Raw genomic sequence first — 18,809 nt, forward strand, 5'->3', positions numbered from 1 at the left:
ACCGCGAGTGACACCGCCCACCCCCCCCCCCCCGCTGAATCGATTCGTCCCCAGGTAGCCAGCGGGCCGACATTCAGGGCTATCCCTAAAACAAAAGAGCGATAAAGGACACGAACAGAGACCTGAAAATGCCCGTAACCGTGGCGACAGCTGCAGAAGTCTCGCCAAACACAAAAACAGCAGGCTGGACAATAGCGGGGAACGGGGGGGGGGGGTGAGGAATCTCATGGTTTTCTGTGACCAAAATGTGTGTAATTGTAGGGTACGCCGCCGCCCCTCCGCCCTCCCCACCTCACTGCCTTGTTCTTACTCTCCCGTTTCGTTTCACCCACAAAATAAAATTCACGCATTAAAACGGGACAGAAAAAGCAGAGCAGTAACTGGAAGAGCCCAGAAAGACGGCGGCTCCTCCGTGCTCCTTTCACTCAAAGGTGGGATCGTCTCCCGGCTGTCAGGTCCATTTATTAAAGCCCGTCACGGTGCATTTCTCCGGCGGAGCTTTATGAAGTGTGGGGGGGGGGGGTCTCTAAGGACCCCGGTAACCCCACCAGGAAAAGAAGCCCAAGACCTTGAGCGACCTTGATAAAAAAAACATGGCAGAAATGTCAAAGAGCGTGGCAGGAGCATCACCGGCCCTTATTGAAATGGGGGGCAGTTTCAGTGGCTTCCCCCCCCCCCCCCACACAGAAAGTCACATTTACATGTTAAGCTGATCCTGTGCCAGCAGGAATTCTCTCCCTCGGTCTGACTGCAACCGCCATCCCCCCCCCCCCTCCCGGGGTTGATGGTGTGACAGTTATTTTTTTTCCCCAGCCACGAGGCGACCGAGCATGCCAAACGTACCCCCCCGGGAGCCTCCATATTGACGTGGTGGGGGGGCTTTGTGGACACAGTCCGTGCCGTGGGGCTGAAGACTGAATCCTTGGTATGTTTCGAGTTAAATCTGATTCATGTTAAGTGTGTCAGAGGTGACCTTACTGCAGGTAGAAGGGCGGTAGGGGCAGTATGTGTTCAAACAGTATTTATTAGCTCATATTTTTTTCCTCCTTTTTAAAAATCCAAAGTGCACTTTCACCTAAATATTCATCGACCCAAAACATGCGTTATTTCCAGCCACATACTGAAATTCCCCCCCATATATGTCTGGCATTTCAAGTCCAGGGGAACGGTCTCCTTGGCAGCGATGATGGGGGGCTCGATCTCTACCTTCGGCGAGCTTGTGAGCGGCGTACAGTGTACATCTCGGATTCATACCTGCTATCCCCATCATGACCCCCACCTCTCTGAAACAGACTGATTCTTGTCTTTAATTGCCTTTGCGGTCATACACAGTTAAATATGAGCCGCACGCAAATAAAGGCAACGAAGCATCATTAAATACCACTGGTACCCACCGCACAACCGCTGAGCAAACATATTTAACTAAATAGCTATTGCTAAATGGCTTTTTTTTCCTCTCCTCCAAGCCCAATATTAAGGGGAGTTCCCAATGTTCTCGCGAACTGCCATTCCGCTTCATGAACTCTGGTATGAACTGCTCAGAAGAGGCAGGCCTGTCCCCTTCAGACATACTTGGGGTGATGTGTGGCCCAGGCATCTGGACACTGTGGTTCCAGCCCCAGGGTCAGCTAAGTGATTTCACTGCTGGGCCCTCGAGCAAGGTCCTTAACCCACAGTTGCTCCAGGGACAGCCTGCTTTCTCAAATACGTACATCACTCTGGACACAAGTGTCTGCTGAAGCCTGAATTTCACCTCCCGTTTCCTGCAGACGGACGTAACAGGATATGGACATACGACACGACATATCACATGACCAGCCAGACAGAGAAAGGGGAAAAGAGTGATGGAAAAAAGGCAGATGGTACAACGACGTTGTTTGGGCTGCAGGGGGCAGCACAGAGGCACACCGGACAGTGGGGTTTAATCAAACAAAGGACTTTTATAGAACGAGCTGCACAAAATGGGGTCATAGCCCCTTTAAAACAGCAAAAAGAAAATAGCACAAAGGTGACTAAAAGCAAGAGCTAAACTGAAAGAAATGCACGGGAAGGTGCCCCCTCCCTCCCAGGGAAACACATCTCCAGCTCCACGCTGAAAATTTCCCTGCCCTCCCCAGCTGACCCTGTTTTTACACAGGCAAGAAGACCGGCCTGATCAGGGCAAGCTGGCATCCCCGGCTCAGGCATCCAGCCGGAGATCGACTGTCACGGCAGCATGAGAGATCCCCGCAAACCTACCCCCTCCACCTCCCTCTACCACCACCCCCCACACCACCCCCTGCTGGCTAACAATCTGCCTTACACAGGGATCACATGAATCACACATGACATGGGAAATGACCACCGCGGCTGTTTACGGGCGACGCTGAAACAGACAGGAAGCTTAACACGGGAGGCAAACCCCCCCCCACACGGCTGAGAAGCATAAGCGGCTGCTTCCTACATCGCCGGATGGACTCTTAGCAGGCCCTTAAGCTGGAGGCGAAGTCACACCCGTCACAGCACAAGGCACCTGGTCACAATCACTCTCCTTATGCCGCTCCAGTTCCAAGTGCTGGCAGCATGTGGTGTCATGCAGCAGAGAAACCGAATCGTCCTTCAGTGAAAATGGACACATGGGTAAAAAAAACCATAAAATAAAATTCACAGCCTGTCACTCTTAATGTCCTGAATCTCTGAATCACACTTAATTTCAGGCTCAGACGCTCTGCCCAGTTCTCTCTCTGAAGGGCTCTTTTGTCCGTTCGCCAAAAACTTGGACACCTACACCTTGAGGTATAATATCTCAGCGCCACATTCTTACGAGGCTGTTTTATTTGGAAAGTTTCAAAGTCGACACAGTGGCCTTTTAACTCCGATGTGACTCCGGGGACCAGTGGGGCTGCATATGCTAGCGATTTAACAGCAGCGCGAGAGGCTGCTGAGGATGGGCGTCTGTGTGATCCACGGGGACGTCACTCTGAACCACGCTCAGCTTAGACCACCCCTGACAGCACATGCCCAGATTTCATTCCCACCCAGGCCATGTGTCCTTTGGCCAGCAGGAGAGACCCAGATCCATTACTGCACACGCTCAGTCACACACACGGACACACGTGCATGCAGCACCTGTGCGTATGTCATAAAGGCCACAGCCAATCCCATTCAGGCCAGCTAAACGGGGAGCCGCTGGTGAGTCCGTGATTTAAGAGCCAGTCTTGTTTCGGGGGGGGGTCTTTTTTCAAGGGGGAGGCAGGCCTGATCTCGGGAGGGGAGGCCTGCACACTCGGGGCTTTTTGTTCACCGTTGGCTGCTTGTCAACACGCTATTGGGGCCCACAAAAACACACAGACCAAAGACCAAACTGCTCCCACCCCATTGGTAGGTTTTGGGTGGATTTGACATTTCTAACACCCCCGCCCCCTGCCATACAAAGGCAGGCAGATGTCCCATGTACGCCATAAGAAACTTCCTATGAAGAGCCACACCCACTCGGCTCCCCACCCATCGTCAAGCTTAGCTTAACTCTCAGTCAACAGAGCCCATTAATGGGGGGCAGGGGGGGTCATATTAAAATGGGCTCTTATGGGGGACAAAATGAAAAGCTTTCAAAAAGCCAACCATCCTGATGGTAAAAGGGATTTTTCTTCACAGCTTCAGGGACAGGGATGGGGGTGTGGGGGGGGGACAGACATCTGCACCAACCAGAACCGCTGTGTCTGCACACTGTCCAGTTCTGGCAGGGGTGGTAGGTCTCCAGCACTGTTCCTCTGTCCTCCGGCATGAAGGGGGCGCCGTGCCCTGGTGTCGTGTGCAGCGTGGGTATGACAGGTAGAGTTAGACAGACACAGCCTTGGTTATATAACCCAGTGTAATGGGCGGCCGCCTGTCCCAGGGTGAGATCCACATGCAAATGAGGACTGAGAAAGGCTATCGCAAACCAAGGATAGCCAGCCTGCAAAAAAACACCACCCCAAACGATTCATATTCAGCATTTTAATAACAATACATCAGCATAATAACTCCAAAGCATGTGTGCGTATGAATAACAGTTCAATCTAGAAACATATATTTAACTAATCCACAGTAAGCTGCCTGAATATTCTCTCCGCATTAAAAGCCTTCGTGGAATTACAGATCTCCCACAATGCCCCTCTCAGGATAAATAAGCCGCGGGACTATTCCCTATTGGACGGTTACTCCTCTGCTCGTAGCGCTGTCACCGCGGATGATTAAACGCTCAGAATGAGGACTGAAAGCATGCAGGTTTCATCATGTCGGTAACGGATTACCACACGCCGGCCAGCCCAGTCCTCTGCCCGAAGATTTGCTCCGACGGACCTGAATCAGACATCAGCGTTTATTATTATTTAGGGACCTGACACCATCCGCTGTCTTCTTTAATTTCCCTGGACGGGGTTCAGCGACTGCTGTAATCACTCTCATTTCATCCCGATTGTGTTTGCTCTGAAAATTAATTAAGCATGGGTGCAGAATGCAGCCCAGCATTTCCCACAAACGACAGTCCCCCGTAAATATTTATAAATATCGCGTCTCCCCGCGGTTTCGGGTCCCCCGTCAGCGGAATGGAAACCCACATCAGGAACAGAAACACGCAACTGCTTGCCTGAGTATTGGATGTCAAAACGTGCAGCCTGTACAGAGTCAGAGCCCCCTCTATCACTACCACTGCTCTGCCGCATTGTGTAACGGTGGTCGGTCCGACTGCACAGAACCAACTGTTCCTCGTTATAAAAACAGGCTTCATTTAAACTAATAACAGAATGACGCAAACGCCACTCGTCCGGCTAGTTAGCCGCAGGCCGGCCAATTACCATAAGCGGGGTTATTATTGAGAGGATGGGGGTCATTACAGGCCCCTTAACAAGCTACCGCCGCTTCTGTTACGCCGTTGCCTCCCTGACAGCACAGGGCACCAGGAGACAGATCGCGGAAAGGCGGGAGGCAGCAGAGCCCCGCCGCGCTCATTCAGGAAGCTCCCAGGAAGAGTGGCCTGCTGACGCCCTCCCCACCAAAGCGGACCCCCGCCGGGGGACAGGGTCCTGTCCGGAAGGCCAGTGATGCTAAAGGCCAATGAGGTGTGACTTCTTGTCGGGGGGTCCCTGCTGGGGGGGAACGCTAAGAAACATCGGCTTCTCACATTTGGACAGCCGCGAGGTTTTACACGCCACAAAAAAAGCCCATGTTTGATAAATCAAGCCCAGCTTTACCCCACCACAGCATACTAATTACACCCCCCTAATTATAATCACAGATTTTGTTTTGCTGTTCCTCCATGCATATTGAAATGCGTTATTTTTATATGTGGATGCCGGCACAAGGTCATATTTTACACTCCGTGTGCTTGAGGTGTCGCTTTCCTTGGAGACCTGCCATAGCACACATCGAAATGCCCCCGGTTATTTAATTACCCCGCCACGTAATGAAATCATCGTGCCTTATTGGTAATTGCATTTCAATGAGAGCGACTTTTTTTTATAAAGCACCGGTATGGTCTCCCCGTTTCGGCACGCCCTGCCACAAGGAATATGATTAGCCAATAGAATGCTGCGAAAATCGAGGCTGACCTTTGACTTCCTGAAACATTCCATTAAACAGGCAGTCAGTTTAAAGCCAGTTGTTTACTCCCTGTTATTTCCTAACCACAAAATACACACACGTTCTATTTATGCATGTCTTTTTCACCCTCTCTCATCGTATTACTGTATAGCTGTACATGGAGATGCGCTGTAGGCCCCAAACGCAATGAAGGCTGCTGTCAGACACCAACCGATCGATGGCTGCTACTTGCTAATTCCCCAGATGTCTGATGGGAAAAAGAATCAATACATTTATACAAATAAAAGGCAGGCAAAGTGCTTGTTTGGAGGCGCTAAAGGGACCCCTGGACACCCTTCAGAGGGTACGCAGATAATTAGCCACAGACAGGGCAACGCGCTTCCTGAGGCTGTTGCAGGACAAACCTCGCATGCCCCCACCCTCACCGCAGGAGCTTCCACAAGCAGGACGGCCACTTGCCACACGCTCAAAAGCACGTGTGTTCCTCTGCTGCTCTTTGCATCCATCTGTGCCCCAGTGCAGCATTCCATTACCAGGAGCGAGTCCCCTCCGATTCAGAGCTGACCTCTGACCTCTCGAACACACACAACTGCGCCAGGTGGGGAGAGAGAGCGATCCCCTCTTAGTGGCCCCAATACTATCCCTATATGCCCCCCCCCCCCAGAGAGGCTTTAACAAGAGTTCCCACACAAAGCAGTCAAGAACATTTGTTTGCAGTTAAGCGTAAACCGCGCTCAGTCATGTGATGTATGTTCGAGAAGGGGCAGTCCCAACACATGGGAAATTCATTTCCATTGGCTTCTCCAGTCTTCTCTCTGTGTGCGTGAGCCAATCGGTGTCCCGTGGACACACCCACTCATGAGCGCGAGAGCTGCAGCTGGGCATGAGGAAGGAGAACCAGCTGTGAATGGTGACCCCAGGGCCAGGGCCAGCCCCTTCCCCAAAAACACTGTGCTGCAGGGATTCTTTTCCCAGATGCCACCCATGGCACCGCTAAGAATTAGCCCAGTCTAGTGAGCTATGACATGGGTTACGGCTTTCAGATCGAGAAAAGCCGCCGATGGAGGCAACTGGACACTTCCTGGCTGCTACTTCCCTACCACATCACCTCTGATGTACATGCCTGTCTTCAGTCGCGATTCCTCCGCAAACTTGTCCTCCGCGTTATCCATTCCCGGCCCAGGGACGGGGGCGGGGGGATCCGCGGCGGGCTGAGGGCGCTGGCCGAACAAAACTCCGGGGGTGGGGGGGGGGGGTGGGGGCGGATGGGAGGGGGCAGGATTAGAGCGGATAAACTCGGAAGCAACACACGACGGGGCCACGAGTCCAACAGCGAACACGGGAAGCACGCAAACCGGCAGCAGTACGCTTCCAGATTACACATCTGACAAGGCACTAATTTCTGAATAAAGAATTATAGACATAACTGTTTCTAAAGATATAGTTACATAATTGCAGCATATATAATAATTTATAATATGCAGTATTATTTTCTATACTATAATTATTATTTTACAATATTTTAGTAAGATCTTTAAGGAATGTGTTTTAGAGTGTTAAATATATATTTTGCCTTTAAAGGACACCAGGTCATGTTTAACCCCCCTCCCCCATCAGCTTTGTCCCCCCAGATCTCTGGGCCACATCCCGTGTTCCCAGCTGGCAGCGTGTTGACTGTGACCCGCGTCCCTTCAGCAGGTGACACCCCTCCTACTCCCCCCCCCCGCCATCCTCCATGACCTGCTTTTCTATTAGGCGTCAGGCTCGTTAATCAGCAAGTCGCTCGCCAAAAAAACGAGCTGAGCAATTAACACCAGCGATGAAATGGGCAAGACCTCGATAAAGCAGTTTGGCTGCTGCTGTTAAATGCCTGATAAACTCCGGAGCATAGGACAGGAAAACAGAAAATGTTGCCTTTTCTTCTAGATCCTTCCAGACAGACACAGAATAAACCAGAACCTTCATCTTTCCCGGCGGCCCCAGAACCGGGCGTGGCGACCCCTCCGTGACCCCGCGAGTCGCTTATGCGCGGCTCACCTCCAGCACACACAGGCACCGTTCTGGCACAGGGCTGCCATGCAGCAGCGAGCGCCAAGAAAAATTGCAACCCGCTGCCATGGAAACCGAGTTGCTGCACAGGCTCGGCACACCGGCGCAGCCCAGCACAGCGTATCAAAGAGAATCCAGAGATCTGGTCGCAGAGCTGCATGTATCAGGGCCGGATAGGTGCGGTGCACAGGATTAGGGCCCACGGATTGGGCATCGGTGAGCCAGAAGACCCCCCCACCAAAAACTGTAGGTATAGAGCACTGTGAAAACTTGCATATTGTCTCTCTATAGTGCAGCCATAACCACCTTCTTCTTCTGTGGGTGCTGTTTCACCACCAAGCCCCGCCTTCTCCTTGCAAGTGGTTGGTTAGCTGTTTGGCCTGGCACTTCTAAACCCCACCTCACCTATTCCTCACGCGTGATTGGTTGGTTGTTTTACCTGGCACTTCTAAACCCCGCCTCACCTATTCCTCACGCGTGATTGGTTGGTTGTTTGACCCCGCACTTCTAAGGCCCGCCTTGCTCAGTCCTTTGTCATTGCTAGGCCCCTCCCTGCCACATCCTCACCCAGGCCTCGGCATTACCACTCTCATGCCTGGGTAGCTGGGCACTGGTCTCCTGCCATGGGCTGAATGGCAGGAAATCTGGAGGTTCAAAGAAAACGTGGGCGAGTCAGAGCCCCCACCCCCCAACTGTGTGAAAGCCTATTTGGGTTTCCCCTTCCTCCCGTAGCTGAGGGAAGGCGACGCCCCAACCCAAAGTCCAGAATTCCAGTCCCGCTCATTAGGACCGCCTACGCTCAGATACGGACCACAGCCAGGTTAGATAACGGTGCCTTTCCCCCACACCCCCGCAGTAGGTTTCCACTGCTTTTAAATATTCCACACCTCATGCATATGTCCGTCCTCACTTTCCCTTCCAAATCGACTTCATAATATCGTTACCATAGAAACATCAATGGTTGCCCACAGAGCCTTCAGCGAGCCTGAATAGGGGACCACAGCATGTGACTGGCGATCAAAACGGTGCAGGATCTCAGAAAGGCGTGCTCTACATGCAGCCAGACCCAAGACGCCTGCCATCAAAAGCTTCAAACGGTTCTCCTCTACACACACACACAGTTTGGCGAAGTCTCGTCCCCCACACCGATACCCCGCACGAATCGTGATGTCCTCCTATTTCATACGCCCAGAATATCACTCTTCTAAAGCCTGCAGGGGCACGAGGCCATGATAGAAAACGCCGCCTGGAGATGACTCACGGAGACACCCAGGGCATAGAGGGGTGACAGAGACAACCAAAGAGCACTAGTGACACCAAAGTGACCCATACACCCAACAATGTCACTGGGAACCTGTGGGCCGGGATCTCGCCAGTCATGCAGTCATATTTCACATAGTGCGTACAAACAGTGCCTTTCCGAGTCCATCCATTTCCCAGTTCTCCCATTAAAACATCAGTTACACTCAGCTATTCATGACTGATGTATTTAGAAACCTTATTTGAGTGCGATAATGCAGCCAAACAAGACTAAAATTTTTATCTTAGGGGTAAAAAAAAAAAAAAACGTTTGTCAAAGTCTATAACAAAATACCCCCCATCCTCCATCACTACTGTAAGCCAGCGCTTCAGACTGTTGATACTCTTCCCCTAATAACAGCTGCTAACAGTCTGCTGCTGAAAGAAGAAGGATTTCCGCGCGCTTACAGTTTACACACGGATCTGACAAGTGTTCGTAACGCTGCGGTTTTACTGGTAAGGAGGCAAATCCGCACAGAAGCACGCAGCGCGCGCGGAGCGGACGTTTCGTTAAAGCGCGCGCTTCGCTTTTCTCGCACGGACGGCAGCCTCTCGCTCGCGCTCCGCCTCGTGTTTGTTTTTCACTGGGAACCGTGTCAAAACGATTCGCTCGCGCCGCCGCGGGACGGCTTACATTCTCAGGCGCGGCAGCCACGGGAAGCCACCGTCATCTGAAATATCGACGTTCCGTTACAGAGGTCATGCGTCTTTAAAAGGGGAAACCCCATCGATGTTTACACGGGACTGGCGCTCTTTGGATGGAGGAACCCGGCGCGGATTAACAAGCCCAGTTCTGGATCAGACATGTGGGCGATTTCACACCAGTATGATAGACCGAGCTTCCATATGCAGCCTTACATGTGTGCTGTGAGACAGACAGTGACTAAACGAGGATGGCAGTCACGCAGATTTACCGAATGTACCAGACGATGATTATTCTGTGTCGAACGCCTCACATCTACTCGCTCTGTTACAGCGAATTGCTTATAGGCGTAACATATTAACTTAAAGGACACAGTTTACCTGCTTCACACCTTTGAGTGTTTTCCACAATAATCAATAACAAAAAATGAAAAAGTACAACAATGTTTCCAGCATAGAATTTTCATTGTTTAGACGCAAAACGACTCCTGTCAAACACAGATGGAAAAATAAAAATAAAACGAAAGCATTATCTGCAACGGGAGAATTCTCCACCTGTTTGACGTTCACCAGATCACCTGAACACGGCCTCTGCCCTGAACACGCTCAAGACTGTTAATCAGTGACAAAGACTCATGGCCACCACAGTACAGACACTGGCCACATATTAGCGGAGAATCGCAGGCTGAATAATAAGCAACCCACAGGTACGGATAGATGGATGTTTTTCTCCACATAATCAGCCATGGTGGATCTGCCCCAAACAGTGCCAGATCCCTCCAACTGTGCACTTGTATAAGCAAAGGTCATGGAAAGAGTACTGATTCAGGAGCAGGGCTGCATGATCTTGGATAAATATTGTGATATATATATATATATATATATATATATATATATATATATATATATATATATATAAATAAAGCAAAAGAAGAAGCTCAAGATAAAAAAGTGTTCTCATAAACCTGTCCATAGGACATTTAAACAGCAAGGATAAAAATTATCATGATTGTCTCAGAGAGCGCATGCAGAATCCACTGACTGGTTATTTTTTTTTAATATATACTACGATAATCTTGAATAGGTTCAATCATTATAATTGCAAAGCTTGCCAAGTTTTGTTTCTTATGACAGCGTAAAAATGTTTCAGCGAAACTTAAACTCCCTGCGCTATAATTCCCAGTCAGTATGAAGGTATGAAACAGCCTGATCTCAACCCAGCTGACTATTGCGGTCCTTGCAAAGTGAGAATTGCATGTGCATAACATGTGATGTCAATATTAATATCGCACATCCCCCAGCCCTAGACAGAAGGCGTTTCAAGCATGCGGCTGAAATCCGGCATGCGGAAGACCACCTTCATGGTATCTCCAAGCAGAGACATGATGCGTTCAGGCCGACGTTCAGGGCTCGCTGTTCAGTACCGGTACGTGGCAGTCAGGCATAAGTGAGGCTGGAGTAGGCAGCGAAGCCACAAACATCTAATTCTGACTTTTAATAAAGAGTCGCCGTTTAAGGAAAGGTTAAGGCTTAGCCATAATATGATGACGAGGACGAGAGGAAACTCGGAAACACCCACTTATAGAAAACATCAAGATGTAATGTGATACCATTCCATGTGATTTGATTGTACAGAACCCCTCAATATGAGGTTAGGAGCCTGTAATGCATTGTAAGGCCGTCACAAGTGCTGTGGGGGTGAATAAAGGGCCTCACTTCCTGAAATCCACCCATAAAACAGATGGACGGAGCACACGACCTTCAGGAAACATGCTATGACGAATTGCATTGTTAGTCCTGCTGCAGGGATGAGTATACTGTTTGTGCACTGAAGGCTTCAGGGCACCAATGTTTAGAAGGGCGCAATTAAAATGAATAAAGAAAGAATTGAATTGTATTGAGTACAATTAATCCTGCTGGTGTGTCCTAGAGCACATCCCCATCTCTGCACTGGTAAAAAAAAGTCCGGCTGCAGAAAACCATAATGAAAGCTTTGCCAGTGCTGGAAAATTAATTAATTAGCAAACAAACGGGTAACGGCTGTCACTGCAGCCCAGCGTGGGAACGCGGCACGCAGCTCCAAATGACTGTTTACTCAGCAATTAGGATAACGGGCTTTGTTAATTGGAGCCCCCCCCCCAGGACCTTCTGCGACTGAGCCAAGTCCATGCCATGGGGACCGGATCAGCATAGATACAATCCCTTCATCTAAAACGGGTTCGGCTTCCCAATCAATGTCCGCCCTTGATGTCCGGTGGTGGTTAATGCACTTCAGTGTTTTACTTCGCACTTCTCTGCTAAGTTAAATAAACAATGGACGGCTCTTTAAAGAACAACCCTGAAAACTGAAAATAACCTACTTATTTAGCTCATATTTATAGAGAAAGCCCTTACAACGTCATTCCGTTTTGCCAAAGTGAGCAGGATAACACTGAAATATCACATTTTCCGTCCCTATGACGCAGACTATAGCGTTGTGTGACCCGCAGGGGGCGACAGCAGGAAGAGCCCAACCATCAGCGTCACTCCTGACTCATTGAGGAGCGGGCTCTGATTACTCGGTACAGAGGCAATCGGCACTCACAGGCAATTCAAAAGCCCCAGATCCAGGGGTGGGGGGGAAAGGTGGTTACATCCCTCTCCCCCCCTGAACAGAATCCTTGAGCCTGCCGGAGTTGGTATTTATGGAAACCCTGTAATGACATGCATGGGCAGGCGGTTCAGGGTGTTAGGAGATACAACGGCCACTTATGTCACGGCAGGGCGAGGAGGTGCTCCAGGAGGTGCGCCTTTACCACCTCACATCCACTCCAGGGCTCCTCTTCAAAGGGGAGATTAATCCACATACTGCGGAAACCCGTCCAGTTTACTGCATGGTAAACACAAACTTTTTTCATAATCGATGGCGCTTCTGCTAAAAGCAGACTTAAATTAAAGTCAATACATTCACAACGTACAACTTTGTAAAACTATAGTTGAATAGCTTGTACCTCAGTGTGCTGAGTAACTTAGTAAACCAGTTGTTTCAGTGGCGAGGAATTATTTATGTGTATAAAGTAAAGCAGAGCCTGTGGCAGTCTGCGGTTTGTGCATGAGAAAGGCCACGTTAAACATTAAAAGGGTTTATGACAAGTAACAGGTGGGGGTCCACAGACAGGGAACATTAAACAAGTTTATCTCTGCGCCACTTTGAGAAACATCTCGCCTTATGGGGGGGGGGGGGCAGATTATGGCAGATAAAAGATGCCTCACCCTTATGGTATATAATGGAGGGGGGGCAGCCAGAGTCATAGAGACCGCCAAGCTTTTTGTGTGTGTGTGTGTGGTGTGTGTGTGTGTGTGTGTGTGTATGTATGTGCGCGCGCAGAGTGCGAGAGACACACTTATCCCAGTCCACCACCTGACCTGTACTCTGAGGGTAAAAGAAGCCCACAATAGCTGCTCCTCTATTTCTAGTGTCTCTAAAAACATTTAAATTTTGACATTAAAAAAAACCCCAAAAAAACAGAGGATGTCCTGAAAAGTCAGTGATACGCATCGGAACTCAGAGATGTCTTGATATAAACAGCGTAGAGGCTAAAATGACATTTTGTAGGTTAATTTGACTTAATAAAGCTCTTGCTAAGAGGATGATACTCCACAAAATCACATTAAATAATTTGCCACGTTGCCAGGAGAATATTTATTAGCAGGCGGTTGCAATCTGCCTCGCTAACAACGCTAGTGAGAGCAGGGGGCGTGCGTTCGAGAAACGGCGGTAAAGTCGGTCGGCGCGTCACACCTGCCTGCGCACGGCACCTGTGCAAAGCCTATTCCTGGACACCCGCTACCAAGACCTCAGGGAAGGAGAGGAGGCCACGCCCCCCCCACCCCCCCATATGCTGCACGCCTGCATCGCATGCCTGCCACATGGCCGCCGCCTTTGCCGCAGGCTGGCCTGGGGTTCAGGGAGGGGTCTCCAACAGCACACGCTTAACGGCCGAAAATCGCAGGGAATGCGACCTTTTCCCAGCGCCATTTGTCCAGTAAGACAGCAAAGCTAACTGGGCCGCTTGTTCATATAATAAGATCCACACCAGTAATTATGTGTCTGAAGACACCCCCTAGAGGTGGATGGCTTTCTGTAGCACTGACATTGTTTCGTTCAGGGTATAAACTGGGCCCCGTTTCCTGGTGGTATAAGCTCAGCAGCCCAGTCCACCCTGCCCACACCTGTGGAGGGTAGGTATACTCGATACCCAACGGTGCACACTCATTTGCGTACGATACGGAGGATGTTTGCATGCGATGCCTTGACATGCCGTTACATTATTTACATAAACAGCGTCTTTAAAAAAAAAAAAAAAGAGTCAAACAGAAGAAGCAAGGAAACATGGAAACTGACTCACAAGAGACTGAGAGTGTGACACTGCGTATGGCCTATAGCATAGAGACAGGTGGCTTTACCTAATACCATGAAATATCATGAAATGGTGAGAAATACATCAAAATGTGAGAGGAGTTTGCATGTTCTCCCCATGAAAAGCCAAGCAGTCAGGCCAGTGTGTGTGTGTGTGGGTTGTGTTTATATACCCCAAATGTACCCCACAATGTGGTGAAAACCTGTTATTTTGAAGTTGTGGGGACCATTTTCCAGGTCCGCATAAAGATCTGTGACTGCAATTAAAAACTTGAAAATGCCAAAAGTTTCATGTTTTATTTGGTTACTTATGGTTAAGGTTAGGGCTGGGTAGGGGTTAAAGTTGTCATGATGGGATTAGAGTTTTGCCCACAGAAATGATTGGAGAGTCCCCACAAAGATATGAGAACAGGTCTGTGTGTGTGTGTGTGTGTGTGTGTGTGCGCGTGTGTGTGTGTGTGTGTGTAACCATCTGCATGTCTGTGCCCAGGAATGGGCTTGCATCTCCTGCAAAGTGTACGCCAGCCCTGTATTGTGGATAGACAGCAGGATCCCCAAGACCCTCACCAGGATAACCTGTTGGATGAATGGATGGATGGATGGATGGTAGGACAGAAGAACAATCATGTTCTCTGGACTTCAGTTTCACATTTTCATACTTAGTAAGGCACACGCAAATGCAAACTAATGATGAACTACAGAGCTTTTATTCTCTAACCACACACAAGACTTTTGCCTATTTTCGTTTTTTTGATTGCATTCACAGACTTATATAACATTGAGTTCTCCGTTAATATATACCAAATCAGACACATGCGCCGCCCACACTGTGCCACCCTGCGTATGTCTGCCCCCCCCTTTCATTAACATACCACTTCGAGGCGCCCGGTGAGCCTGGTGGCCATTCAGACAGGCCCCTGCATGGAGGTGCTGCAGGTTTCAGGTCTGACAGGTCCAGGTTTGCATTCGTCTCCTAACGGGCCTCAGAATGCATGAGACTGACAGGATCAGAGACACGAAGCTACTGCCGGGGAGCTTAAAGGCCGCCTGACCGGTACAAACCCCAACGGCATTTCCAACCAGCTGTCTGTGCATTTTGGTGCCCCTCATAATTTAGCACAACGGCGACAGCTAAGGCAGGCTAACCTGGTGAGATTGGTCAGCCAGTCCAAATTAAATCACCCCGGTGCAAATCACTCCCTGTACAGGAAATCACTAGGCTAATGAAGGCGTTTGTCTCCAGGGACGACAGCCAGCCCACTCAGCAACCCCTGGCCTGAATCCCCCAACCACCAACACTACCACAACCTGCCACCCCCCAGAGATGTCGTAAATCTACTGGACAGGCCTTAGTGCCAGACACGCAAAACCCAAACCCTGTACCGACATCACACACTGATGCTATGAGACCTGAGTCGGCGGGTCTGGCCACCCAAAGGTCATCACAGATTAACCCTATAAGGACCATCTGGCACAAGAAGACACGTTAATCCAAAATACCTCTCATTCTTTGCAAAAATACCAGGGCTGGATGTGTGGCTCTCACATCCCCATAATCTCTTCCTATTCCTGGGTGCAACATGATGCCTTCAAGCCCCGCCCACTAACACCCGAGTGGAATCAACTAGCCAGCCCATAATATGCACCTGTTACTCATCCAGTGCAGATGCGATAAAAACACAGTGCATAGAGAGAGGGTAAACGAGACACACTCACGCGTTTGCTAGCTTAAGCAGGACAAGCAGCCAGAGCAGATCTCCATCCCTCTATCCATTTTCTATACCCACTTGTCCTATTCAGGATCACAGGGCTCCAGAGCCTATTCTAGAAGCTTTGCAGGTAACAACCCTGGATGGGGCACCAACCCACTGCAGGGCACATCTGATCATCTCCTCAACTGGCAAATTCAAAGACCCTTCTCAGGTCTTTCTAAAACAACCAAACCTTTGATGATCAAAATCACTTTTTATCCCAGCCGTTGTCAGAGGACATGTCCATGCAGATGGGTGATTGGTGACCTGAGCAGACCTTCATCATCACTGACACCCCCCCAGCTCAGGCACATTCTGACCCCCACTCACCTGGTTCGGCGTACCAAACATCTGCAGCTGCAGACACTCAAGCGATGTCAGGTTCTGCCAAGAGCCAACTGTGGCTTTTTGACTGGGATGCCAGGACTTTTGGTTTGGGCCAAATGCCACTAGGGATACACTCAGCAGCCCTGGTCACAGAGGTCAGTGGGTACAGCTGGACCATTCCTGAGAGGTCGTGCTCAGTCCCAGTCAGCTTGTGTCCAGTCCCCGACCACGCCTGCTCCGCCTGATCTACGATGCGGCAGCACGCAGACTCTTACCTTGTTTGAGTATGGTGGCTTCTTGAGGTTAATTCCATCCCTGATGAGCTTATCTCGAATCATTATCTTCAGCTTGAGCTTTGGATAAACCACCAGCTCCTTGTGATGGCCGAGGGTCAGATTCCTGTGGGTGCTTGGACACCCCTGGCTCCTGGGCACTCGCTCGCTTTTAGGTTCAGTCCATGACTTTGAGCCCCGGAGTTTGCTCTCGTACTGTTCCACCATGTGGCTGGTGTAGATGTCTGAGCTCAGGGGCATGGGCTCCAGGGTGAAGTACAGCCCAGAGGCCGCGTCTTTGTCCTCCTCCTTCAGCCTCTGCACCGCATCATGAATCCTCTGCCGGTGGTGTGGAATGAAGACCCCAATGGCGTCCAGATCGGGGTCCCCAATTTGCTTGCAGACCTCCAGGTCGTCGTACCCATTGTCCACGAAGGACTCCACGTACTGACACAGACGCAGCGTTTTGAGCCACTCGTACACGATAGTGGGGCCGTTGCTCATCATCGTGGCGAGCGAGAACTTGCACTTGACAGCGGCTCTACTCCGAAGGGGGACCTTCTTTGGGGCGCAGTCACAACGCCGCGACGGCTTACAGCTCGCACGCACCCGACCCCGAGGCACGTGCGTCGCGCATGTCTTGGGGTCTCAGCCCGGTCCTCGAAAAGAAACACTAAAGCAAATTCCCTTTTGGTCGCTTTTTCAGAAAATCAACACAATAAGAATCTGTGCACTGTGCAATTCTATTGTTTTTCTACGTGCAGACAAAGACGGAAAATTATAATAATGAGTTGATTGATTCCACAAACTGTCGTATTCTCAGTCTCCCAGATTGAGATGCCACCGCTCGTATCAGTCAAATCTTGGGAATCAACTACGAGCATCCGCATTCTCCTCTTCCCAAACAGCTGACACGTTAAAACAAATCATCTCACGTCACCGCATATCAGCCATAATATACGCTTAGAGATCCTCAATATCTACAGCACTTCCACTTAGAATCAGTGAGTGTCCTCTCTTAAAGACATGTCTCCTTTTTAATTGTCTTGATCACTCTCCTAGTTAAACTGCCATTGCGAGGCATTGGGTTTCAGAGGAACTCCGCTTACAGTTTGCTCTCAATCTGTAACCGTATGTTGCCGTGCACTGAGAGCCTGAAGTTGTGACTGTGCTTGTCATCTGTTTTGTTCTGCATACATGCTTTGCTCACCTTAGCCGCTCTCCTTCTCTATACGTCCAGAAAAATACACCGTTATAAATAAAAATGCATCGCGCTTCCTTTTAATCCAAAGCACTGTAAGCTGGTTTTGACATCGCTTTCAGCAGTGTGTGCCTCGGATTGTCTAAGCATTCCGAAAATGCTAATGCACCTCGCAAAGAACAGCGATACATGCATTTGAAACGCAGATCCCCAGAAGCGCCAGGCTTGCTTTGCACGCCCGCGGTTAATTAATCAGCTAAAACAGTGCAGTCCACACGGTCGCTCCCGGATCGCTCGGTGACATACCCAGATCCACTGATCATCAGCGGCTGCATTAAATAAATCCTGCTGGGTTTCTCTTGCCGAGCTGTCATGCAAAGCCGAGGCAACACGTTTCGGCAGACGTAAACTTCACTTAGGGTAGCGAAGAAACACAGCGTGCCGGATTAAACGAAGCCGATGCCCCGGCTTGCTTTAAACTGACTGCGGATCGTGGACTTGTTTGTTTCAGAACCCGTACGTTTCTTCTCGCCCCAAAGTTGCTCTTCGCGATCCATCCCCTCCTCGCTTTTTTATGTACTAATAACATACCGTTTCTTGCCCGAGGAGCTGGCTACGCAACAGCTCCCCCTACCGTCCATAGCGGTTGCATGTCGGACTCTGCTGGGCTCAATGAAACCGAAAACAGGCACACACCTTCACTCAGAGGCAAAACCGTCCTATAAATGACATATTTACGCGTGAATGTCACAGGATGATTTTCTGTGCAATACTCCTCTGACAGAGAAACGCCAGGTACTGCAATACCAGTGCAGTGCAATACCAGTGCAACAACGTAGGCAGCACTCGCTGTGATTCTCATTAAACTACGACTCGCATGATTGGGGTTCATTATTCCGCCATAAGTTGTGGTTGAAAAGAATAAAAATAGTCCACTATGAATATGCTGAAATGGGTTTCCTCATTGACATAGTCTACACTCCATCTGCCCGAAACCATTCACTCAGAATGACACATTTGTTTGATACCAGAAAGTAACTCCAGGTAGCTAAGAGCAGCGCCAAGCAGAACTACACTATTCAAGCCGGTTTTAAAAAATCCAATCTGATTCAGAAAGATAATAGAACTAATTGTGGGAATGTACAGATTAAGTAATTTCCCAAACATAGCATTTGGCCGCAACTTGTGTGCTCAGCCTACTTCTGGTGAAATGCATCGACCGTAAGCAAGATTAATATAAACAACAGCATTGGATTTTTATCATATATGTACTTCTATTTGCCAGGGGTGAAGACATCAGCAAAGCCTAA

At 49.6% G+C, this 18,809-nt stretch overlaps 1 protein-coding gene across 1 annotated transcript in view; it reads right to left on the reverse strand.

Moving 5' to 3' along the window:
* Positions 1-18,071, reverse strand: part of sash1a (SAM and SH3 domain containing 1a) — a 168,944-nt gene extending 150,873 nt beyond the window's left edge. Inside the window, 1 exon segment of the mRNA XM_072702594.1 lies at positions 16,302-18,071. Coding sequence (XP_072558695.1) covers positions 16,302-16,805 — 504 coding nt within the window. The 5' untranslated portion in view covers positions 16,806-18,071.
* Positions 18,072-18,809: the final 738 nt, after the last annotated feature.

This window comes from Paramormyrops kingsleyae, chromosome 19 (genome assembly GCF_048594095.1).
Source record: "Paramormyrops kingsleyae isolate MSU_618 chromosome 19, PKINGS_0.4, whole genome shotgun sequence".
NCBI classification, from domain to species: domain Eukaryota; kingdom Metazoa; phylum Chordata; class Actinopteri; order Osteoglossiformes; family Mormyridae; genus Paramormyrops; species Paramormyrops kingsleyae.